Source organism: Eulemur rufifrons, chromosome 8, assembly GCF_041146395.1.
Source record: "Eulemur rufifrons isolate Redbay chromosome 8, OSU_ERuf_1, whole genome shotgun sequence".
Classification (NCBI taxonomy): domain Eukaryota; kingdom Metazoa; phylum Chordata; class Mammalia; order Primates; family Lemuridae; genus Eulemur; species Eulemur rufifrons.
Genome location: NC_090990.1, coordinates 57,613,061 through 57,638,860, shown reverse-complemented (window position 1 = coordinate 57,638,860; position 25,800 = coordinate 57,613,061). Strand labels below are relative to the sequence as shown.

Below are 25,800 nucleotides of genomic sequence, written 5' to 3'. Positions count from 1 at the left end.
TGGGACTGCAAATTAGTACAAACTCTATGGAAAACAGTATGGAGATTTTTCAAAGAACTAAAAGTAGACCTACCATTCAATCCAGCAATCTTGTTACTGGGTATTTACCCAAAGGAAAAGAAGTTATTTTGTCAAAAAGACACCTGTACTCTAATATTTACAGTAGCACAATTCACAATTGCAAAGATGTGGAATGAACCTAAGTGCCCATCAAATCATGAGTGGATTAACAAAATGTGGTATATGTATACCATGGAATACTACTCAGTCATAAAAAGGATGATGCATTAATGTCTTTTACAACAATTTGGATGGAACTGGAGACCATTATCCTAAGTGAAGTATCTAAAGAATGGAGAACTAAACACCACATGTATTTGCTACTATATGGAACTAACCGATGAGCACACATGTGCACAGAGGGAAGTAAAACTCAGTAGAAATCAAGCACACGGGAGGTGGGGGAAAGGGCATGGGTGAATACCTACCTAAGGGGTACAGTGAACCCTATCTGGATGATGGGCACACTTATAGCCCTGAATCAAGATTACAAAAGCAATCCATGTAACCAAAAACATTTGTACTCCTGTAATATTTAGAAATAATAAAAAAAGAAAGTAGCAGACTACAATTTATACCCAAGTTTGTTTAATTTCCAGCTCAGAATTTCAAACACTGTACAACCTTCTATTCTGTATGAGGTATCCTAGATACTCCATGGTTGTGGGTGAGGTATCCAAAGCATCAGAGAGAGAGAGCTCCCGAGTGTCCTTATTCCCAGGAGACAAAGCCTGGATTAGAGGAATGGTAGCCAGGAGTTGGGGTGAGCTGTGGAAGAGCTGGCTTCAGGAAAGGGGCAACTCCTAGGTATCTTCTTCTTTATCTCATATTGTTGCTACTCAAGAGTTTCAGAAATCTAAGAGAATAATCATAGCACCTGCGAAAGCACTGGACTTTGTGTTTGTTTATTACAGAAATAATATGTCTATCTTTAAAAAGATTTCACTCATAGCACTTTTACCCAGTTCATGTCTCTCTAAGATCCCTTCTAGTCTTTATTCTTATTTTGGACTGAGAATTTAAAAATATCTATTGCAACAGCAATCGCAGAGAGATTGACAAATGGGGTGTATTTTCCTGTGTTTTACCTTTTAAGACATGAAGGTTTATTAAAGTTAGGTTTAATAGAAGCTTTTCATTTTCTTCTTTTTTTTCCCTTAAACCAACATGGCTAGTGTTATATGTGACATACTTTATAGCTATGATAAAGCTTTTCCTGTGGTATTTCTTCTGTGCTGGCTAGTTAATGGACTTTAAATGTCCATTTCCATTAATAAAAAGCAGCAGCAAGGCTTTAGCTCTGCAGAATAGCTGCTATCAGCTATCAGTAAGGGCAGCAAGAAGCTTGAGTTGAGGTCAGTGAGGGAACGCTGTAGCTGGATTGATTTTGACCTGGTGTTGACTCACATCCTCATTAGTGAGGTTGGTAAACAACAGGCTAATTAAATTCTCTGGAAGAAGGCAAACGGGATGGGGGGTGAAAAGAAGAAATTATGAAAAAGATTTCAGAAAGCATGACACTTTTTTATTTGTAATTTTTATTTTATATAATTTTTATTTTAAGTTCACTCATATTGAAAACCTGAGTGGATGACACAAAGGTGATGTGCTTTGGGCTACGATGCTAATGGAAGGCTCTTGGTTAACAGAAGGCTGATCTTGAGATATGATGATAGTAGGGGTAGAACACAGCCAGGAGAGCCTTGAATTCCATATTTGAAAGAAAACACAGGAGCTCCTGAAAATGGGATGCAAGGACTGTTCTTGTGGTTCACTACATGTTCCTTCAATTTTGTGCTTGCTTCAATTATTTAACTGTAATTGTGTCCTAATTATGGACACTTGTACTGCTCCAAGTTTAATCAGGTGCCTCCATTAAAGTGTATTGCTGTCAGTGGAGCACACATTATGTGTGATTAATCTTGTTCTATGACCAACTCCCTCCACTACCCGATCTCAACCACTATTCCTACTAATCCCTAATATTTATTAGGCACTTGCTGTTCATGGCACTGTGCTAAGCATGTTCCATCACTTTTTGCTTTTAATACTCACCACAGTTTTGTACTATCCATGTTATGGATGAAAAAAATTAAGCTTAAAGATGGTAAACACATTGCCCAAGGTCACGTAGCTAGTATGTGTTTTAACTGGGTCCTGGGCACGGGACTGGCTGACTCCAAAACCCTCACATTTCACTACTATATAATACTATAGAAGGAATTGCAGCAATGCACTCATATTCTGTCTGGCCCTCTGCTTATCTTGTGACCAGTAGCAAATACTTGTAAAATTGTGTGTGTGTGTGTGTGTGTGTGTGTGTGTGTGTATTTTGGAGCTAACTTCACCTCCTCCTTTTATGAAGTCTTCCTTGAACCCTTAAAATGACTTTCCATCCTCCTCTGATTCCATTCCACTTACTTGACCCTACTTCCCATAATTAATCTTGAGTCCTATATAAAACTCCATAGCAATCGAGCCCAGTATTGTTGAAACTAACATTATTGCGGGCCATGCATAAAAACTACTATAAAATCAGTGCAGTGTCTCTAGTGCACCTACACCTTATTTCTTCAACAGAAACTGGAAATTCCTTGATGGCAGGTGTTGTCTTATTGTGATGTCTTTTATCTTGCAATTTTATCCTCTTCTGCAGAGAAGGCTCTCAATAAAGGCTCATTGATTGATAGTTAACTGGGCTGAGTGAGGAATTATCCTATAACTTAGCCAGAAATACTTGGATCAAAAAATGTTTGTCTTTATTAGTATTTCTTGTTTCTGTCACACCATATAAAGCGAATTCTTCCTCTTCTGGCTTATTTTATAATTTTATTTGACTGATTTCACATTTCTTGTTTAAATGTATTAAATCTCTTGTGAAAACATTTTTGTGATTAATTCTCTTTGACTTCCTTCATTACAGTTTTTGATTTCACTTTTCCTCTTACATCTCCCTTATTCGTTCTCTGCATTTACAGAGGTTTCTTCATATACACAGAGCATACATTTCTAAATTAAGTTTCTTTCATTGGAGTGCGTGGACAACTCTCAAGTAGATTACCCGAGAGGCCCCCACCACTGGAAGAGAAGCCAGAATATCTAATAACTAAAACACACAAAATTAAAAAAACGTTATTTTCCCTGTAATTTTTATTTTAAAGATAATTGTTTATTTGCTTAATTGGTTCTGCATGAGATCCCTTTGCTCTTTCTCTGTGGCATGTTGTCACTTCAAGATTTTTAGTTTTTGGTGGAAGAAAAAGGGGAACAATTAAATATGAAAGGTGAAAAATTATAACCACAGGAGACAGCTGGGGTTTATCTGATGTGACAATTTCCTTTGCCTGCTACAGATTTGCTGCACCTCTGTAGGGAATGAAGCAAATTTGTGGCCGTGACAGGAATATTCTATTTTGCATGAAGTTTTATCCTTGGAATGTAATCATTTCATTTATTGTAGGAATGCATAATGCATATGATTTCAGTTCTGGCCTAGGTATAGAATCCTTCATAATGCCTTTCTCAATGTCCATTTGGTTCCCAAAGAATGTGCTATTCACAGTGTTACTTCTCAGGGCCTTTGGACTGGATTAATTGAATTTTTCCACTTCACTATTCATTAACTTGATATCCAAATATTTTGAACATTTTTCATATGAAATATGACCTCACTGGGTATTCAAATTAACTTTCATTATTATAATCCTGTTCTCTTCATTTTTAATTTATTTCTAATTTATTGTTTTATATCAAGTTTTTCTCTTTCCATTTTGGTCATTGTGGATGACGATGTCCATTTGTAAATGAACTTTTATTAGGCTTTAGCCTTGTCATTTGGAGCTTCATTTCTTTTATGCTTTTGTATATGTAACTGATGGCAATCTTTGATCATTTGCTATTCATTTTCTGTGTTCACTAGTTGGGTGAAAAAGCAGAAGCAAAGAAAGTCTCAGAAAAGAGAGGATAATGGAGTCAAAGTTCTCATTAAAGTCAAATAGGTTAAATATTGGGGATTCTATTTTCATTCTTATAGTGGAAGTTTTCTTTTTTTCAGAATATGAAGAAGATTTTGAAGGAGATGAGGAGAAACACTATGAGAAAGCTAATGAAGAAGGACAGGCTGATGATCAAATGAATGGAATATCAAAGTCACCCTCAGATGATGAAAAAGATAATTTAGATGCTGAAAAGGAGAGTGAAACCTCATCAGAGAAGGCACCAGATGCCCATGACAATGTGAGACATGAGGATGATGCATGCTCGGAGAGTGACTCGGAAAAGGGTAAACAAGGCGAGTTGTTTAGTTTATTATTATGACAGAGACTGTTTAGTGAGTGTGCTTACCACATTTCTCTGTTTTCTATTTAGTGAGATAATCCTCTTTTAAGGGAATCTTTAGAGCATGGTTCCCTAACCAGAGGATTCCAGTCAATCAACCTCCCACAGATACCCAAATTATAGAGTCATTCTTTAATCCTTTTTCTTTTCTTAGTTTGCTGAGATTGTTAAGTAAGGTGTCAGATAAAGCTTGTAGTGCCTCATCGTCTGTTTACTTAGAAAGTTACCATTTTTTAATCCCAAACTATTTCCTTTTACATACATACACATACACACACAAATACACACATGCACACACACCTTTTTGTGGCTTTGGAAAAATAAAAAGTAATTCCTACTCAATAAAGGAAAAGTTGAGATTTGTGCCTTAGGTTTCTGTTTTTTGTTGTTTTTTTTTTTTCTTACCTTGAACATAAGATGCTGGCATATTACTAGTTTTATAGAAAAGTTACTTGCTTCCTCATAATCTTTGACTCTACATTGACTTGTATATGTTCACAGGGAAGATACAGAGTTTTTCAGGTAGAGAAAGAAACCCTTATTATCTGAGGCATACTTTAAATTTTTCAGACCTTTTTAAAGACCTTAATTTACCTAAGTTCTGTCCCAGTGAAAGAAAGAACCCACTTTCTGCTTTATCTTATAAGAGGGTTTGGCCATGGCTGTGTGGTGCCTTGGTGCATCTTGGGCATTTATCAGTAATACCAAAAACCCTCTCTTATATTCATGTAGGTGTATGTCTTCATAATTTGCTTTTAACTAGAGAACAAGATTGGTTACATTATGATGACTATTTGAGTTGCTGTTTTTGCCACTGTTTTCACCTCTCAAATATTTTGGGGTATGAAATCTCAAAATTTCAAATTCAAGATGTATATTATTAATATAATATAAAACAAGAGTAAATTAAGCAATCAGGTAATCATAAGAGCAACTGTGTAGTTTATGGTTCCACTCTCTTCAAAAAGAATTCAAGTAAGCCTATTCTAAAATTTCATGCCTGCATATACAAGGCTATAAAATAAAGAATAGAAATTATTTAGAGGAAAAGAGAAGATAATTTTACTAGCCAGAGATGGGACCATGATGCTCTGAGAAAAGAGCTTATATATTAGGCATGTCTAATCTAAGAAACATAAAATATAAGTATTAAGAAAAACTATAGAAAAGGCCTGGTTTAGGACTTTAAAAATTTCCACTGCCTGACCATTACTCCTGAGTAATTCTTTCAACTGTAATAAAAATGATGGTAAATATTATTTTCAAATGTAGCAGTAGTTAATATCATTCTAACTTTTCACATTGTGCTTTACTCTTTACTTTGACTGTCAGGAAACCCAAGATTAAATTTTTATCTTGTTTTTAAAAAGAAGAAAATTAAAAGGGAAAGTTTCTAATTTTACCTTTCTCTTTGCTGGATGGACTTCCCTACCAACTCCCAGGCCTTTTGCTTAGTTCCAGCTTGTCTTCCTCCTCTCCCATGACTCTCTCCTACCTCAGCAGCCATCACTGGGCTCTTTATTTTATGAAAACCTATCATTCAATAGTTTATTTTTCACTCATTGTTTATGTGTGTTAAATTTTGCCCCTCAAATTAATGATACAAGTTAATAACATAAAAATTAATTATACTCTGAAAGCTAGGACTGTATGTTGTTTTTGTTATTTCTCACAGAGATGATTTCCTGAAAGATATTTTATAAATATTAAGCAATTATTATACTTGGATGTCAACACCAAAAATACTCAGGTGCTTTGGTTAGTGCCATGATATCTAGTTACAATTTAGGCTACATGATTATTATTGAAATTTTTATTGAAAAAATTATATAGTTAGTAGCATTGTATAGATACAGAATATATAATATTTAAAATGGATATTCAATGAAAGTTCTAAGAACATGTAGCTAGTCCACAACTGTTGGGAAATTTAAGAGGCAGAAATTAAAATAGCCAGCTATTTTCTTTTGATGTTTCAATAATGATGTTATAAAGCTATCCTTTTTAAGGGCTCTTTCGCATCCTTGGTGTTTATGTTAAACCAGTGACATTATTCCAAAATAAAATCTCATTGCTTATTACTGTTTCCTCCACATCCAGCCTCTCTTATTTTCCATCCTTTTTTTTCTTTGATAACCTGCCCTTGTGTTATTCAAAAACATGCCTTTTCGCATGTGGAGTATCAGAATTAGAAATTTCACCCAGCAGACAAGTAGCATGTATTAAAAATGATAATGACATGATAGATTCCTTGGAACACTCTGTTGAAAAGCCAGGCAGCATTTCATTTTCAAAAGCGTAAAAGGCGTATTGTGACCACTGAATCCCAGACGCCAGTACATCCTTTTTATTGACATGATTAAGAATCTTGCTGTTAGTATTTGGATGTGTTTCATTTGAACCTGCCTGCACCTGTTCCCAGAGGGCAAACAATTGCCCAGGCTGTCACTCTTGTGACAAGTCGGCCCCATTTAAACTGCCAGCTAACAATTGCGTTGGCCCGCCTTGATGAATACACTGTGCGGAGCCGCTGGTGAGTGATAGAGTGCTACCAGCCGAAACTGACTAAGAGAGGACCCTGGTTTAGGAATGATGTGTGAGAGTTCCTATCATTTAAAAAGAACGACAGCTTCCTTTTCTCTGCATTTGTGTTGGCAACCCCAGGCACTAATTCACCAGTTGAAAATATATTGTCATAGATGAATGTTATAAGATTGAGGGGAAAAGTATCATGTCACTGAGAATATACTTTCATGAACAGTTTGGATGATAGTGTGTATGAGTAAGAGGTCAACGGGTACAAAGTTACAGTTAGACAGGAAGAATAAGTTCTGGTGTTCTAATACACAGCTGGGTGTCTCTAGCAAATAGTAACATAGCATGTATATCAAGACAGAAGAGAAGATTTTGAATGTATCAACAAAAAGAAATGATGTATGTATAAAGTGATGGATATGGTAATTACCCTAATGTGATCATCATAGAATGTATACATGCATTGAAACATCATACTGTATTCCCTAAATATGTACAATAATTATTTGTCAATTATAAATTTAAATATTAATTAATAATGAAAAAAGACTAATTAGCTCCTGATGAGAAAGAGTAGAGGTAGAGATAGAGAGAGAAAAAATGTTTCCCAGAATATAAAGAAAAGATAGCAAGACTTGAAGCAATTTTTTTTCTAGTAAGAAAGATAATGATTTCACTTGTGTTATTTTCCAGTCTGTTGAAGAAGTAGGCCTATGGACTTAAAATCCCAGAGTCACAATAATATTCTACTTACTTGACTTGCTGACTTCAAGAATCTCATTATTTTTTGGCCTGAATAAGGGCTTGAAGAGAAGCATGTGGGTGAAGGCTTTTCCTTCTGTATTGAAATTATTATGTGCTTTGAAACCACACCCTTGGATTGCAGTGGAACTTGCCTGCCCCTTGGATCAGAGAGGACTATGGGAAGATTATAGGCAGCATTTGTGTTGACAACCCCAGGCACTAATTCACTAGTTAGAGACTATATGTGAATTTTGCATGGCTAGTCAAACTTTAATTTTCTTAATGGCAAGAATTCCTCAATCCATAGTCACTTTTTCATTGTTGAAGTAAGAAGACACAACTTTCAGCTGTATAATTAAATGCAGCACTATCGAGTTCACATAAGATACTTTTATGTGAGGTATTTGTCTATAGTTTTGAATCTGCCTTGTACATAGCAAAATCACAACCTAGGCACTCAGTAAAGCCTTGTGAATAATGGGCTGATTGACTAGATTAATGGATAAATGTAAAATGATGCACACAGCACAAAGTGTCACATGGTTTGATTGCATTCTCAATATTTTAACTCTTACTGTTTAGAGAGTGAGATTAAAGGTAAATATGGAGGAAATTTTCAGCTTTATTAATGTTTTATTCTTCTGCTATATCTGCATTTACCTGTAGATATGTATTTTTGCAAAGTAAGATATATATATATATATATATTTGTGTCATCAATAAATGAGGCATTTTAATTCATGATAATAATTATCAGTAGGAGGTCATATACTCTCTCTTAAGGCAAAAATCTAGTTAATGTTTGTAGCTGGAATTTAATGATTTATACTTTTATTTTCATTAAGCACACATTCATTCTACAATATTTATTGAGTATAAAGCACTTGTCTAATTAGTTATTGTACATGAAGGATTTGACTGAGCTATAGTGTTTGATATAAAACATAAACAGATTTTTATGAACTCATGAGTATAATCAAGACAGAACTATTAATACAGGTAATAGTAGGATATATAAATTCATGTGTCATGGCTAATTTGAAGAAAATAGGAACAGCATTTATGCAGATTTTGCTGTGAGCCCTTGGACTAAGGAACAAGAAAGAGACATTTGATTAGTATTAGAGTTCAGAAGTGTACTGGATCCATTGGGTTGAAATCCATGGTGTGTCGGGATGATCTAAATTTTTAATTGAATTTTCCATTTTAGTTTGTGCACTTAAATTGAGGTATCTGTATTTGCTTCCAGATAATAAACCAAAAACAAAGTAGATAAAATCAGGACACTAATTGAGGAAATGGTAAATTTAAACTGTAGTAAAACCATGCTCCATACTAAGGGGTCAAAAAATGATTGAAAACTAAGGTCAGGACTTGTCACTGGTTTAAAACAGACAATGTGGCTACTTGTGGCAGTAAGAGTATGGCAACAGCTACTGAGAGAATTGTCCAGTCACTGTTAGGAGAATGAACGCACCCTTTAATGAACAGGTGCAGTTGATCTATTGTCCTCATGCAAAAGGAGGCATATAACTAGTTACTCTCTGTTGAGAGTGTGTAATCTACGTGGAAGCTGGGACCTGGGCTTCCTTTTTCTTGTAGTACATTGCCTGGCACATAGGAAGTTCTCAATATGCATTTAGTGGACAAATGAATCTATGTGAGCGGGTAGGAAGGTGGAGGACAACTCAGAACCTCAGTTATGAGGAGGGAGAGCAGGGCTCATCCTGAATGTTCTGGGCTGGTGTTGACTGTGGTTATGTGTGTGACTGGAGCCCTTGGTCAGGCATATATCAAGCTGGCAATCAAGCAGTATAGACAGTGGGGATTCCTGGCATACAAGCATACACACACACATGCCATCTTTGTGAACGTCCACACAGTGTTCCGCAAATATCAGTTAAGTAACTGTATGGCATGTATATGTTCATACAAATAGCATCATGGTCAATGTTATATTAATATATAAACCAGGGAAGGTTTTAACTGCTATTTTTTGCTTTGTATTTACATTGCATGCCTCAGAGTGTTCTGAATGGGCTGTGGACTCTAGAGTGGTGGACAAAATGCAGAATGACGACTAGAGAGATAAAAGAGAGGACAAACTATGTATTTCGATCTTGGGGAGAGTTTTGATCTTGGGCAGAGAACTATTTCCCATTTGTTATCTTTGAGTGATAACAGTGGAAAGCTAGCTAAGGGGAGCAATGGTGAGTCCATGCTTCCTGATTGAAGGCCTTTTAGCAAGTAGAAGGGTATTGGTTTATCATTACAAAATAAATGTTTTCGAAAACTTGCTACTTTTATAGCTAATGGACATGGTATTATTTAACCTCTTTTAGTAGTAACTTCTTTAGACCTTACTTTCTGGATCTAGAAAAAAACCGTAATAACTATTCTGTAAGATTAAATGAGATGTTTATAAAGTGCTTACCTCATTGTTTATTACACAGTAGGTGCATAATCATGATCAAGTCTTATCCTTTTTTCTCAATGGTAGCCATGATATCACTCTTAATAACACAAGAACGAAATTACAAGGAAGAAATTTATTAGTCTATACCACATATATGATGTCATAGAAGAAAAAAGACTAATTTATAAAGAAATGATTATTCCATTTGATTAGGTTAAAATTTTTCTTATGAAATTTCTGCAATGACTTATGGAAAGCAAGTAAAGTTGTCTCCATTTTACTGCCAAGAAAACAGAGGCTTAGAGAAGTTAAGTAACATAACCAAAGTCAAACCTCATAAGTAGCAGAGTTGTGATTGAGACACCTAGGTTTGTCTTACAGAAGAACATATTATTTGCTTTCAATGTTATGTTGTGTGAAATAAGATTTTAATTGTAGTGATGCAAAAGGAGGAAGAGTTATCAATGACTAGTTATCAATAACATGAAAAGGGAAGAAGGGTCTTGGGACTGATTGTGGGGAGAGAAAAGTCAGAGGCCCTGCTTAGGACATGGAACAATGGCCCCAAACCTGCTGGCTTTGGCCAAGGCCTCTGGCAATGAGTGCAGACTTTTTCTTTGCCAATAAGATCAACGGCAGGTCCTTTAAGTGTCGGTACCAGGAGGGAACACTGGAGGGACAAACAGAATTGGATAGGAAGCAGAATTGTTTACCAGCATGCTTTAAATATACTTTCCCCCTCCTAATGACAAAACAGATTTATGTATGTGCTCTCAGAGTTACTTTATATAAACATGTGCTTTGTTTCTAAAAGAATAAATAAAATTAGTTTTGAAAATCTTATTCCATGGCCCTGAAGCTTTTGGAGCTTTTTTGTAGGCAAAATCTTGCCCCAGTGTCTGTATGAAAATGAGAACAAGAAATGAGAGTGAAACTGAATTATATCATGAGGTTAGAGAGAAATTTGAAAACTGAAATGAATTTATATGGAGGTCAGGTGCCCTTGCCACTTTTAGGCCATTCATTCTCCTGATCTTTCTTCTCTGAAGGACTGACTCAAAATTGAACCAGAGTGTGTTTCAGCCCTTTGAAATAAAATAATACAATTAATAGAAGCTAGTAAAGAAAGATAGAGGAGCACTCATTTTTTTTATTATGTGAAAAACTCTCAGAGCCAAAAGTGGGAGTCATCGTGTTCATATTCAGATGGTAGGTATATTTTTGGAAGCTCAGAACAAGTATAACACTGTTTTCTAGCTAACCGTGCAATTAATGAAAACTATTGATTAAACCACAAATAACAAAAATGATTGAATAAACAACTTATGTTGCTTTTTTCAAAAAAAAAAAAAGCATAAGATGCTTAAGGTTGGGGGAGCTCATAGACCCTAAAGTTTCTGAATTGATACAGATAAGATATGGAACAATTCTCCTTGATCTGCTGTTCCCTACAGAGAGACAACATATCCAGATTTTACAAAATAGAGAATGAAGAATGAGTGGCTAGAGTATGTGATTTCTTCGAAAAATAGTGGTCATCTGGTGTTTGTCAACGTATCGGGAGATAAGAACAAATGGAATTGTACTTAAGGGGTTCTGTTGCTTAAAGGCTTTTTTTGAGTTTGTGTTTTACTGCTGTGTAGCATCTCTCGAATTTTTGTGGAAATTCTAATATGTCTCTGAGACTATACTTAAAATACCAAGGCCTGTCATGTAGCGCTGGTGGGGCTGGAGGGATGGAGAGAAGAGGATAAGGGTAAAGACAGGTGTTTCTTCCCCGAAACTGCATTAGCTGCTACGGCCATCTGTGTAGCTGCTGCACAGAAATGAAAGAAACATAAAGAAGAGTGAGGAGTACAGAGAAAACAAGAAATCCAAGCAGCATTTAAATGTAGGATATTTTATTTGAAAATGTATTCTATAAAAAACAATTATAAACACAGAGCTATTGGTTAAAAAAGCAAAAGCAAGCTTGTATTTCTCTGGCTCATAACAGTGTGTGCAGTGACTTTTATGCTGTGCCTCTTGCTCTCTAGCCAGTGCATATGTTACTTTCTTGGAGTTTGTTAAAAGATTTTTGGGTAGTACATATACCATTCTGGGCTACTGTAAGTTTCTAGACTGCGTAGCTGTAGCACCCCATCAGTATGCTGCCTAGACCTCCTAGAATCTCTTTTACCGACTGTGTGCCCAACCCCCAGCTTCTGCACCCTCTGCCCTCTTCAGAGAACTGCCTGGGCTACCAGAGGTGCTTCACCCTCCTGCACAAAGAGCCTGGAAATGCCAGAAAGTTGACGTCCTCCTATGGTTGCCCATAGCCAATGTCTGACTGATCCAAAGTACGAAAGCCCAGCTCCTTCCTAATATAAATGATAGCCTTCTAATATAAGTTACACTTCAGAGGCCCCTGTGGGATCTGGTTGAGGTTGCGATGTTGCTTGAAATAGCTTCCTTGATTGATTTCCTTGCCTTGCTTCCCCCACTCCCTTAAGAGATTCTCCTGGCACACATCCTTAATACATCACTTGCACATGAATCTTCACCTCAGTGTCTGCTTCTGAGGAACTCGAAACAAGACAAAACCTCTTTCTATACACACAAACACACATGCACAAGTATCATCCAAAAATATTTATTAAGTGTCTAGGTACTGTGCAAATGCATAGATCTTACTATACCCAGATGTCAGGGTATACTATCAATAGGATAGAGGATGTTACAGTAGGTAAAAATTTGTTTCATGCACATAAAATACTGTGGTTATACCAGGAAATAAGTGCTCTTGCTGTACAAAGGATTATTCAATTTTTTCTATAACAAAGTAGATATTTACAAAGGTTTTCCAATAAAATGGCATTCAAAAAACAAAAACAATAGGGTTGGTTTTCAGTTAAATGTGATCTCCTATTGGAAACGTCTATAGACTCATAGATTATATAGGTTTTTCTTTACCATGACAATTATGTAGACTACATGGAGAAAGGGTATCAAATCTATACTAAGCTATATTTTTAAAATTTTGGTATGATTATTAACATAATTCTTACAATTAAACTGATTGCTTTATGAAACAACAATGATGTCATCATTTTTATTTTTTGTAGATATAAAAACTACTTCATTATCCGCATTCAGAAGTCATCTCTATTCTAGTGGCAGTGAGGATGAATCTGCAGTAGGAGACAGGGAAGCCCACACTGAAAACAGCGCAGAAGAAAGTGCCAGAAGTTCATCTGTTCAGGAGCTGAGTGAAAATGATGAGCCAGGAAAATCCCACCTTCTGACTGAGGAATCCTTAGAAATTGAAATTGAAGAACAAAAAGTAACAAAAGCAGATGTGGAGACCAAACCCCTGCCAATAGAGGCAAGCTTTGAGAACATGCTTGAGGAAGAAATGGAGAAGGAAACCCAAGGGATTGCAGAGAGTTTATCTGAGAAGTCCAGGAAACATGTGTCCGAGGAAGAAAAGGAAAAGGATGAGAGTAAGCTGTGGGAAGGAAGCACTGCTAAGGTGAAGGACAAAAAGGCAGGTTTCCCTGGGGTGGAGAAAGGTGGTAAGTATGGCCATTGAGTTGACCCACCATTGTCTGCTCGCATGGAAGCTGTTTGGTCATTGCATTCTGCCAAAGCTCGGGAAATCCTATTGTGATGATGCTTTAGGGATTCAATATTTTTCTGTTTCTCTCTTTGTCACATAATCATACATGTATTTTCAGCTTGCTGTTTCCCTTCTATTGCATTTAAAAAATTATCTGATAATTCTTATATAGCCTGTTTCCTATTTTCTGTAAATTTCTTCTATGGTAATTCTATCTCAAGAATCAAATAAAGCACAATATATGTCTGAAGGCAAGGATATGTGTGGCTTTCTAGAAGTTATTTAATACTAGTAATGCCATTTGTTCTTTGCTATATATGAATTTATATATACATAGCTAACATTGATAGATGCTTAATATGTTCCAGGCATGGCTCTAAACACTTTCATATATTAACTCATCGTATCGCATCCTCACAACAGCCCAATCTCCCAGTCAGTTAGGTCCTATTATCATCATCCCTTTTTGACAGATAAAGAATTGTGTCTTGAGGAGAATAAGTACATTGCCAAGGATTATACAGTTAATTAGGGGCCTTCCAAGGATTTGAATTCAGGCAGAGTGGTTCCAGAGTTTGTAAAGATTTCCTACTGTATCTGTGTAATAAGAAATTAGATATAGTTAAAAAATATGAAAATGTTATAAGAAATCCTGAACTTCACTTTGAATTCTTCTCTGAAACTGAGTTACTAATACTTTCTGGTCCGTGGGGCTCCTGAGTGTGTACGATTGTTCCATTTGAAATTGGAAGAGTGAGGATGGTCAGGACAGTCAGGCCTCAGGACCTTAGAGATGTGGGAGGTCTGATGCTTTTCTCAACTTTAAGATGACAGTGAAAGGCGTGGGTTGTGTCCTGTGGACAGCAGTTGTGCCTGCCAGATACCTGGCTCTCACATAGTATCCTGTGTCCTGTAACTGGTTCATGGTCTTTCTACTGCTCTCTCTCCTCTGTCTCCCCTGCCTGTGCAGTGAGTATTCTTGATGCCAGGATACAATTTGCTTTCATGTTTTATTATTACTAAAATCCATCTGTGTTTTAAAAACTTATGAATACTTTAATGCTTATATTTCTTTTAGGCCCTTAAAAGCTATTATCAAACCAGTGGGACCTACTTCTAGGAACTGAGGATGTTGAATAGTTATCTATCACTCCAACCATTATTATTATTAACCTTCTACTACGTGTGCAATGCAGCATAGTCAAAAAGAAATGTGTAAGAGCGGGTTCCTCCCGTAAAATGTTAAGAGGAAGGCTTGGCACACTACTGGACAGAGGTTAGCAGTCATACGTAAAATCAGAGAAGGTACATACAAAATGCTACAGGGCTTCAAAGAAGAGAAGACCCATATTTCCTTGGAGGCTTTAATGAAGAAAAGATTTGAGAGACTTTAAGGTTAGATAAAATTTGAAAGGTGGGATACAGGAGGATAAAAACATTCCAGAGAGTCGGGTATAAATAGCAAGGAATATGACCTTTGAATAAGTCTTCAAAAATAGCTCTAGAACAGAGTTTGACAAACTTTGGCCTGTGGGGCAAATCTGGCCCACCACTATCCATATATATATATATATATATATATATATTTTTTTTTTTTTGCTTTGTTTTGCCTGCAAGCTAAAAATGGTTTTTATATTTTTAAATGGCCCACAAAGCCCTCAAAAAATTTTAACTGGGCCTTTACAGAAAAAGTTTGTCAACCCCTGCCCTAAAATTACAATACAAAGTCTCCCAACATTTTCAAAAGGATTTTGCCATATATGAATTAAGACTCTTGTTAAAATATATTTGTCACCCTTTTATAAAATAATTCAAATCTGTGATCTCATTATTAAATTCTGGTGCATATGAGGTATAATCTAGAAAATTTATACAATGTAGCAAGCTGCTAATCAAAAAGATAGAGGTGTTAAATTTCAGTAGAAACATTGATGTTATTTTTATTTATTTTTTATTTTTACTTCAAAAAACTAGATTGTTTACCTGGATTTACATAAGTAAACATCTTTTTGTAAAGTAGGATGTACATAATAGAAGTTGTAATTAGATGATTGATAGCAGAGATGTTGGATTCAGATCATGTTTCCTGGAAGATAGTAATTTTTTTTTTTTTCTAGATTTGTGAAATGAAAAGGGTATCAGTTTATTATCTTTCTCAAATACATTGAGAAACTTATGTTACTGACTTGATAACATCTATAATTTCGAAACATTTTGTTATTATCTTTTTATTAAGGTGGGTTCAACACTAGATGGTAAGGATTGGGACTGTTTATCTTCGTTAAGCTCTAATATATGTGCAAAATATTTTTATTAATTTTTTAATAACAGTAAATACACATGGAATGACATTTAGAAAATAGAGAAAAGTAGTTTTGAGAAATCACCCATAGGTTTATCATTCACAAAAAAAATCACTTCTAAAATTTGGTCAGGCATTTTATTTCTAAACTTAGGGTTTGCAAAGTTATGTTGTCATATTTTTATAAAATGTATTCTGCTTTTTATTTTAACAATATACCATAATCACTTTTTGGTATTTGTTGTTATGTTATTATGTGATCTTTATAAACATGTTTAATGTCTGTATATTATGTTTTTTTTGTGATTTTCTCATAATTTAACCATTTGCCCATTGTTGGACATTTATATTTTTTTCCTATTTTCACTATTGTTATTAGTACTTTTGTGAGTATCTTGTTACCTAAGGTAATTTCAAATTTATAATTATTTTCTTGGGATAGATTCCAATAAATATAATTTCTGCATCAAAAGTTACATTTTTTTAAGGTTTTTGATACATTTTTTTCTCACAAAAGATTGGTATAAAAGTTTAAACATTACAAAACAGACAAGAATAAAGTGAAATTTAAAGTCTTCCTTGCCCAATCTCTACTCTTTTTCCCCAAAGATAACTGTGGATACCACTTTTTTTGTGTATGATTTCAGAAATTTTATATGTATAGGTAGAGAAAGATATAGATACAGATTTAGTGATATATCACATATGTACATATACACATTATTTTTATGTATAGATGGAAACATAGATGATACATTTTGTTCTGTTACTTGATTTTTTTTCACTTAACACTGTATCTTTGATGTATTTTCACGTCAGCAAACATCTCTATTTTATTCTTATTCACCTTACATCTTGTATTGCCATCGTATTTTATAAGATTTCAAATTTTCTTTAAAGTGTGTTGCCTTCTGTGTAAGAACTCATAGTTTTGTTCTATGACTCATCTTCCACAAAACAATAAAATTCTGGGGTTATGAAGCCCAGAGGCAGGGAATATAAAGCACACTGGAAAAGAAGCCATTAATAGGTAAAACAAAACAAAGACTATGTAAAATTTTCAGAATCATATAGAAGGATTAATGTTATCAAAACCTAAGGATGAGTAAACCATAACAGTTGGGTGTTCGTGTCTTTTAAATGTAAACATTAATACTTGGGAAAATGATGCAGTAAATTTGTAAATATTTTAAACAACAGATTTAAAACGTCATAAATATTCTCAAAGTTTTTTATATGAATAAAAACTTCTAAGAAAACTGCAGATAAAATCATTCAGATCCTGCATAGATCATTATATTGATATTGATGCCAACCAAAGATGTTACAGCAAGTTCAACTTTCTTGAGTCTTCAGTGAGACGGCTCAGGAAGAGAGGGATGGAACCAAGTATGTTTGAAATGAAGGACCATTTAAGTGGCTACTGTGCAAAACACAGTTCATGTAATTAGACCAGAAGGCTGGTGAAGTCATAAGATTGAAATGTGGTTATTTTACTTAGATCCCTGACTTGACTAGAACCTTAGGTCGAAATGAAATGAGGGCTGAGATGATATATAAAAGAATATTTCTCATATATGTATGGTACTGAATTAATCATTTTTCAATTAGACTTAGAACAAAAACTGTGATTATGTTAAGGATAGACCTATGAGCTAAAAAGTTATATACAATTAATGATATTTTATAGTGTCTAAGCTAATACAATTTAATCTGAATTGTTTTTACTGAAGATCATAGCACTGGATAAATGAGTAAGTACAGTCATTGCCAATCATAACTTTTAGGTTGAGAGCATAAAGATGATATCGTCCTTCTTTTTATTTTATAATGTTTCATTTAATTGGGCTTTGTACAGTCCATCAACAAGTCAGATGAATTATATAAAATCCACTGTACGCAGTGAAGTGGATAAAGTAAAAGATTGTAATTTCTAGCTATAATGAGACAGTGTCCTTGGGAGTTAATTTGGTGTTATAGGGCATAGTTTTAATATGTTTATTTTTTTCTGTTATTTTCAATTTAAGTTGTCATAATGCATTGTGACACAATCTTGGCAATATGTTCTAAGGGTAGAACAATTCAAGTGCATTTGTGAGGTTAGTATGATTTATACATTGTAAATATGAATAATATAATAGTGTATTTCAATGTAAATTATAATGTAGAATGTATTTGGAAGTAGGCATTTTATATTTTTATGTGTGAATCAGGAAAAGGCATAGTGCTTAGCCAAACCTAAATAATGTTATAACTACAGTCAAATGTAATTTTGTCATCATGCAAGCAGGATAAAATGGTCCTGATGAAAGGACAAGAAAATCATGTGTCATGAGTTGAGGTATAAAATACATTTTCTGAATGATCTGTGGAAGGATGTAGTTGTTTGTTCCAATAGATTTTTTTTTTTGTCGATAAATATTTGTTGAGAAATATCTGTTCTCAGTGTGAGCATAACAAAGTCCCTGTCTATATGGAGTTTATATTCCAGGAGGGAGCTATGAGGTATCTGGGCTAAGTGCTAGAAGGAAATAAAACAGGTGAGGGAAAAGAGTGATGGCTTGAGGAAGGGTGGTATTTTAGGGATGTCTTCTCTAATAATGGGACACTTGAACAGACACCTGAACGAAGTGAGGAGGCAGAGGTGCGGGGAGGGGTGCTCTATCATCTGTAGGAGCAGCCCATGGAACAGAGGGTCCAGCAAGTCCAAAGGCTCCAAGTTGGGGGCATAGTTGCTGAGTGAAGGATTTGCAAAGGAGGCCAGTGTGATAGGAGTGGAGTGGACAAGTTAACGAGTAGCACAAGATGAGGTTAGAGCGAGAAGAGCGCAAGTCATGGGGAGAAATTTATTTTGAGATAGGAAATTTTTCCCCTGGAAAGAGTTGAGCAGACAAATGACATGAACTGAAAACTTTGAAAAGATTTTCCTGGCTACTACATAGAGGATACACTAGGTTTTTGCAACTGTCTTTGAACAGCTGTGGTCCTGAGTCCATAATTAATCCTGGTTTTTTTGTGGGCTATGTTTCAATGTCAAAGGTAACACAAGAACATCTTTACTGTGTAGGTTGACGATGTTAGTCATGAACTTTATCATGGTGAGTTGTTGGGGAGATAAATGACTGGCTACACAAGGAATGATCAAAGCACAAGGATACTTTTCAAGGTGACCGGGAACTTGGAATAAACTTGGATATATCTTTACTCTTATGTTCTTAAAATTCAGATGAAATTCTCAGCAAAATTTTCTTCTGATATTAAATTGCTCAGGATTTTAGAATAGTTTAAGATGGGATGAGTTTGTTTTGTTTCACAGGGCGCATAGGAGAGGGAGTGACTTGGATGTCCCCGAGGACACAGGATAGGAAATGTAAAAGATGTAATGTGTACTAAATTAGAACAGTGTTTTGACATATGGGAAGCTGGGGAAAGGAACTGATAGTGAAGATTAAAGTAAGTATTACAGAGAGTAGACTGCCATTTTTGTTTTATGGCTTAAACCATTTTTTAAAGTTATATGTATTGGTGATTCTACTTCCCCTCACTTTTCTGCTGCCCAAGCCCCTCAGACACTATTGGCTAGAAAATACTCACTACTGTAGTCCCTCCCTTACCTGTGATTTTGCCCTCTGCAGTTTCAGTTACCTACTGTCAATTGCAGTCTTACTGTGCCGTATAAATTGTTTTATTATAGGTATGTATGTATAGGAAAAAATAACATATAGAGAGTTCGATACTACCTATGGTTTCAAGCATCCACTAGAAGTCTTGGAACGTATCCCCCACAGATAAGGAGAAAAAACTGTACTCTAAAAAGAAACAATCAAACAATAAACCCCTAAAAAACCCATGATATATAATAAATTGAAATTCTTGGATGATTTCTTAGACTTTCCTTCTCACTTCTCTGCATATTTTTCTTTTCATCTGAGCTGGCCAATAATGACATCTAAAACCTTACCGTAGAGAACAGTCCATTACAGGAAAGAAATACTGTGGATTCATTCTGACCCTTTTTGCATTATTTTTAAGAAGAAAAATGGCCTAGAAGATCTGTTAAATTGTGGGGAGGAGAAAAGGAAAGGGATAGAAAGGAAAGAAATGAGCACAGAAGAATCACCAAAAAATCAGAAGAGAGGAAATTCATGCTACCCTGCAGCTATGTCCAGCCTGCACGATTACAACCCTCATCATCATCATCATTCTAAATATGTTTATTCTTTCTTAAAGTCAAAGCTTATGGTAGGGAAATCTCTCAAAGTTTCCAAATTATCCATTTAAACCATGTAAACAAACAATCATTCAAAAATCATCAGAAGAATGTTGTTTTTTATTTAGTAAATATTTATGACTTATAATTCCATTTGCATCTTGACTAATAGATATTAAAGAATCAACTTTTACATGCCACTTATGATAGTCTGAATTTTAAGATGTATTGATTTGATTTGTTTCCACAAAAGCATTTAAATTATTGCAATGAGTTTCTAAGTTTCTGCATTAACATAACAGCAAGTAATAGGAAGGCTATAAATCAACTTTTAAGGAGAATGTAAATAAGAAAAATTCTGTGAAATACCAGTCAATTGGTGATATGCACTCAGGTACCTGACATCTCCCTCCCTCTGATCTTTCTGAAATGAGGAAGAGTATCTAAAAGAAGCAGTTTAAAAGTTTTAAAAAGTTTGTTCTTTAATCTAGAAAAGGTACCATCTAGATGTTACAAAATTCAAGGAATTTTGTGGGTGTATTTAGAGAAAGACATCGGAATGTCTTTCGGAAATTTATTTTCCCATGAAAAGGAAGAGTGGCCTCATGGAAATTAAAAGATAATTGGAGACTTCAAGGATTAGAACCTAGAGGCTGGAAGCAGAGGTGAGCTGTGAGGAAGCAGAAAGACAGTGTGGCAGCCCTTTAATTCCTCTGGGTTCTTCAGTGTTGCCAACTTTCAGGAAAAGCTTGCAAGGCAACACCAAACAGACAGCTGCACTAGCAGAGAGTCTTCCCTCTCAACTCATAGAGTCTCTTCCCTAACAAAGAAGATGGCAATGCCAAGAGAGAGTGTGTGACTAAGCCTGGCAGCTCCTGCAACTAACACGTAGGAAACTAACACGTAGAATTATGTTTCTGCTAAGAGGGTTCAAAACTTCACCTTCCTTTCCTTTTTCTCTAGCTCTTGGGTCACTGAATCGGAATTGGAAACTACTCCTGCTTAACATTTGTGAGGAAGATATGCATCCTACTGGGATTTAAGAGAATCCAATAAGTTAACCTCTCTCTTTTAAAGGAAAATACAAAACTAACAACTAACAACTCTCATTTTTATATAAACACAAACAGTCCTTTTCATGATAAATAAGAAAATAGAAAAGAGGATCAATATCATTTAGAAAGTTGTTTTATCAGATAATTATTATTCTCTATGTGCCTACTTTTTTTTTTTTTTTTTTGAGACAGAGTCTCGCTTTGTTGCCTGGGCTAGAGTGAGTGCCGTGGCATCAGTCTAGCTCACAGCAACCTCAAACTCCTGGACTTAAGCAATCCTACTGCCTCAGCCTTCCGAGTAGCTGGGACGACAGGCATGCGCCACCATGCCTGGCTAATTTTTTCTATATATATTTTAGTTGGCCAGATAATTTCTTTCTATTTTTAGTAGAGAAGGGGTCTCACTCTTGCTCAGGCTGGTCTCGAACTCCTGACCTCGAGCGATCCACCTGCCTGGGCCTCCCAGAGTGCTAGGATTACAGGCGTGAGCCACCGCACCCGGCTATGTGCCTACTCTTTTCCAGCATCACAGAAGTTGTTGAATCCACATTCTATGATAACAGTGCAATAAAACTAGAAATTATTCACAAAATATTATTGACTCCCACCAAAAAAACTGGAAATTTAAAAGCAATACTCTAAATAATTTTGGGGTCTAAGAAAAAATCAACTCCCTAGATAATTTTGCAATTATTGGAACCAATAAGTGGTATTTGTCAGGTGACCAATTTCAAACTATAGCCTCAAACAACCACCCCACACAAGCTATAACAAAAAAACAGTAATGAACAACAATAGAACAATACCTATTATTACATTACTTTAAGAGATGTATAAGAAAGAAAAGCATAACACACATGGATTGAATAAGAAAAATATGATAAATGGGAAATCACTGTAAGTATTTATTACTTAGAATAGAAAACTAAGTTGAAAGATGCTGATATTTTTTGCCAGATTAAATTCTAACTTTAATGTCTCCAAATCCTAAAAATAATATTTGGGGATTTGAAAAACAACTTTAAATTAATTTGGAAGAAAAATAGTACCAAGTAATAGAAAATTCTTTGCAACAGCAACAACAACAATGAAAACATGCTATAGCAAAGGAAAACTGAAACTCTGGAGAAAAATCTGCAACATTTATATAACCAGGGTTGATGTTTATAATACAGAAAGAGTCCTTACAAATCAATAAGAAAAAGGCAAATACCGTTACAGAAGAATGTACATTATATAGCAGGAAGTTTACAGAAGAAAAGCTTGCCTACTAATATTGAAAGCTCTATCCTGGTCACCAGTTTTCAGTTACTCAATTATCAAATACAGAGAGAATTGGTAGAAATTGTGACAATAGTGCAGAGACATAGGCCTTTCAGTCATTATGGATGAAATTATTAATTGATACCTTCTTTTTTGAGTAACATTTAGAAACGTGTCAAAAGCTGCTAAAAAAGTTCATGCTTTTTGACCCAGCAATTCCAATTCCAGGAATTTATTGTAAGGGGATAGTCAGAAATATATACAAAAATAATTGTAAGTGGTATTTAAAATAGCTTTATAATCACAAAGAATGGAAATAACTCAACATCCAACAATAGACAATTGGTTAATCAAATTTTAGTAAGACTTTATTAGACTATTCTACATGTTATTGAAGAATTTTTTTTATTTAGTGATATGGGGAAATAGTCACACTATATTGCTAAATGAAGAAAGTGGGATACAAAATACTATCCATAGTAAGAATAGAGTAAAAATCTACCAAAATGTTAACTAGTAGTTCTCTCTGAGTGGTAAAACTATGGGTAATTATTATTTTCTTCTTTGTGTGTTTTTATTTTTTCAAACTTTAGATAATGAATATATATACTATTTTTATATTTAGAGAAAATACAATATATATTATTTAAAAATGCATTTTTCATAATAAAAAAACTAAAATTGTAATATTAAGCATATTTTGGTATTTAAAAAATACTTGAAAGTATCCTATATCATTTGAGTAGTAAAAAGTGATTTTCTAAGAAATTCTCTGTATGAGACTATTCCATTTTGCTACTAATGCTGTGAGAACTGACAATTACCTTTGCCTTTGGTGGTCACCTTTCTAGAGAGGTAAAGGACAGGAGCCTTAAGGGATGAAGGGCTAAATCGATAGAGGAAACAAAGTGATGTGTCACATTGCTGAAATGGGAGTCTCAGCATGCACAGTCCTCTCTTACTGTGGGTGGAAAACAGCTGAGGTTAGACCCCGACCAAGTTCTTGCTTTTAAGTTTCAGTTTCAGAAGAACATCTGAGAAAAAGACTGACCAAGTGAAGCCTTTTCTGGTTTGACCCCTAATAAGTCCTTGATACTTAGGCCAAGGGTCCCAATTCTTGCTGAACCTGAAATAGGCGATACCTAACTATACAGGCTCTCATCTACTTCCAAAGCCTAAATCTCCAGGGGAAGCCAGCAGACGTGGGCAAATGGTGACTGCAGTCCTCAGACAGAGGGACTACAAGCTTCACTATTATTTCTGAGTGAGTTATAATTTATAGATTATACTGGTGTTGTTTGGCTTTTTAGAACAGCCTTTTGGTTCAATAGCTGCTAATTGTTTAATTATTGTTTATTATTATTACTGTAAGTTATATTTCTTTATAGCCTGTAGACTACTTGAAATAAATCTAGATGTCTTGTTAGCACTGATAAAACAAAGCTCCACGTAACTGCTACTAAGTCAGACTGCTCCCCATCCCTTTGTCTGACCCTCCTTGTGATTTCTGTTAGTCAGCCAAACAAATTTCTTGGAAAGATCTAAAGTACTGCTTATTTGAACTCTCTAATGATAATATTAACATTATTATAATAGGTAAAATGATATTTAACGCATATGTGCTATGGTTATAAAGTTCCTAAAATAAAGATTGACTTGATAACAAATCCAACTATTGCATAATTGTCATGAGTTGATGTCATCTCTAAACTTTATTATTTTAAAACACTTTTTGGCCGGGCGTGGTGGCTCACGCCTGTAATCCTAGCTCTCTGGGAGGCCGAGGCGGGTGGATCGCTTGAGCTCAGGAGTTCGAGACCAGCCTGAGCAAGAGCGAGACCCCGTCTCTACTAAAAATAGAAAGAAATTATATGGACAACTAAAAATCTATATAGAAAAAATTAGCCGGGCATAGTGGCGCATGCCTGTAGTCCCAGCTACTCGGGAGGCTGAGGCAGTAGGATCGCTTAAGCCGAGGAGTCTGAGGTTGCTGTGAGCTAAGCTGACGCCACGGCACTCACTCTAGCCTGGGCAACAAAGTGAGACTCTGTCTCAACAAAAAAAAAAAAAAAACAAAAAAAAAAACAACAAAAAAAAAACACTTTTTAATTTGATATATTGGATGAATGAGGAAAAACTGATATTCAAAAATTTTTTAAAGAGAATATATTTGAGCTAGATTACGCTTATCTTTTCATTTCCATGTTTGTCCTCTTAGGATTAATATAGTTAAGTCACCATTTTGCTGTCAAAACCCACTTGAGGCAGATATTTCACTATTTATTTCCAAACACCAAGAGGTCAGTAAGTAATTGCCCCTTAGCAATTCACCTTAAACTAAGCAAGAGACTATATTCTAGTTCTGTTTTTCTCAAAGTAAAGTATTTGGATCAGCTGTGTCAGAATATTGGGGAGGAGAATGGAGGAAGGAAAGGAAGGAAGAAAGAAAGGAAGGAAGGGAGGGAGGGAGGGAGGAAGGAAGGAAGTTAGTTAGTTTGGGAAATATCATGTTCTTACTTCAAAAGGCAGATCTAGGTCCAGTTTCATTTGAAGGAGATTTTGTACCAGGAGGCGACATCATAGGAAATTTCAGGGATTTAGAGACATGGACCATCAGATAAAAAGCCAGAGATGTAGACAGGGAATTGTCAGAAACTAATGACAAACTTAATTGACTTTACAGTTTTGCCTAGAAGCATACCACATTGGCTGATGCTACTTATTATAATAGAAATGCTCATCATGATCCTCCTCATTATCATCCTCATTATCATAGCTGTTATTTATTAAGTGTGTAGGCACTTGCTAATAAGTGGAAAGTGAGCATGTTCTACATACATTACTTCATGGAATCCTCCCAAGAACCACTGAGTAGGTATCTTTTTGATAGATGGATAAACTGAGGCATAGGCTGAGGCCAAAGAACTTGCCCACAATGATACAGTTAATATGGAATATGGGACCTGAACTTCGGTCTCTGTGATCCTGAAGTCTATGCTAGTAATCAGCTACAGATAGCAGGAATTTCTACAACAGCTTTTACTGTCAAATTTATAGGAATCATGTGATAGCTTTTCTGCTTCTGTCCACATAGAGTGAGTATTGGGGTCAAATCACTAAATCTACTAATGGATGAAATGCTCACAGTGTAGTCAGCGTTAGTAGTTTTAGCAATTTAAAAGAGTGGTGATGATTGGTGTCATAAAAGCCATAACACACGTTTCTAGAAAGGAAAAGGCAACTACACTGCTTTTTTCAATCATTTCATTGCATGTGCAC

At 35.3% G+C, this 25,800-nt stretch overlaps 1 protein-coding gene across 1 annotated transcript in view; it reads left to right on the top strand.

Moving 5' to 3' along the window:
- Positions 1-25,800, top strand: part of ERICH3 (glutamate rich 3) — a 75,076-nt gene that overhangs the window by 43,067 nt on the left and 6,209 nt on the right. The window contains exons 10-11 of the mRNA XM_069479186.1: positions 4,115-4,351; positions 13,198-13,656. Coding sequence (XP_069335287.1) covers positions 4,115-4,351; positions 13,198-13,656 — 696 coding nt within the window. The remainder of the gene's footprint in view (positions 1-4,114; positions 4,352-13,197; positions 13,657-25,800) is intronic.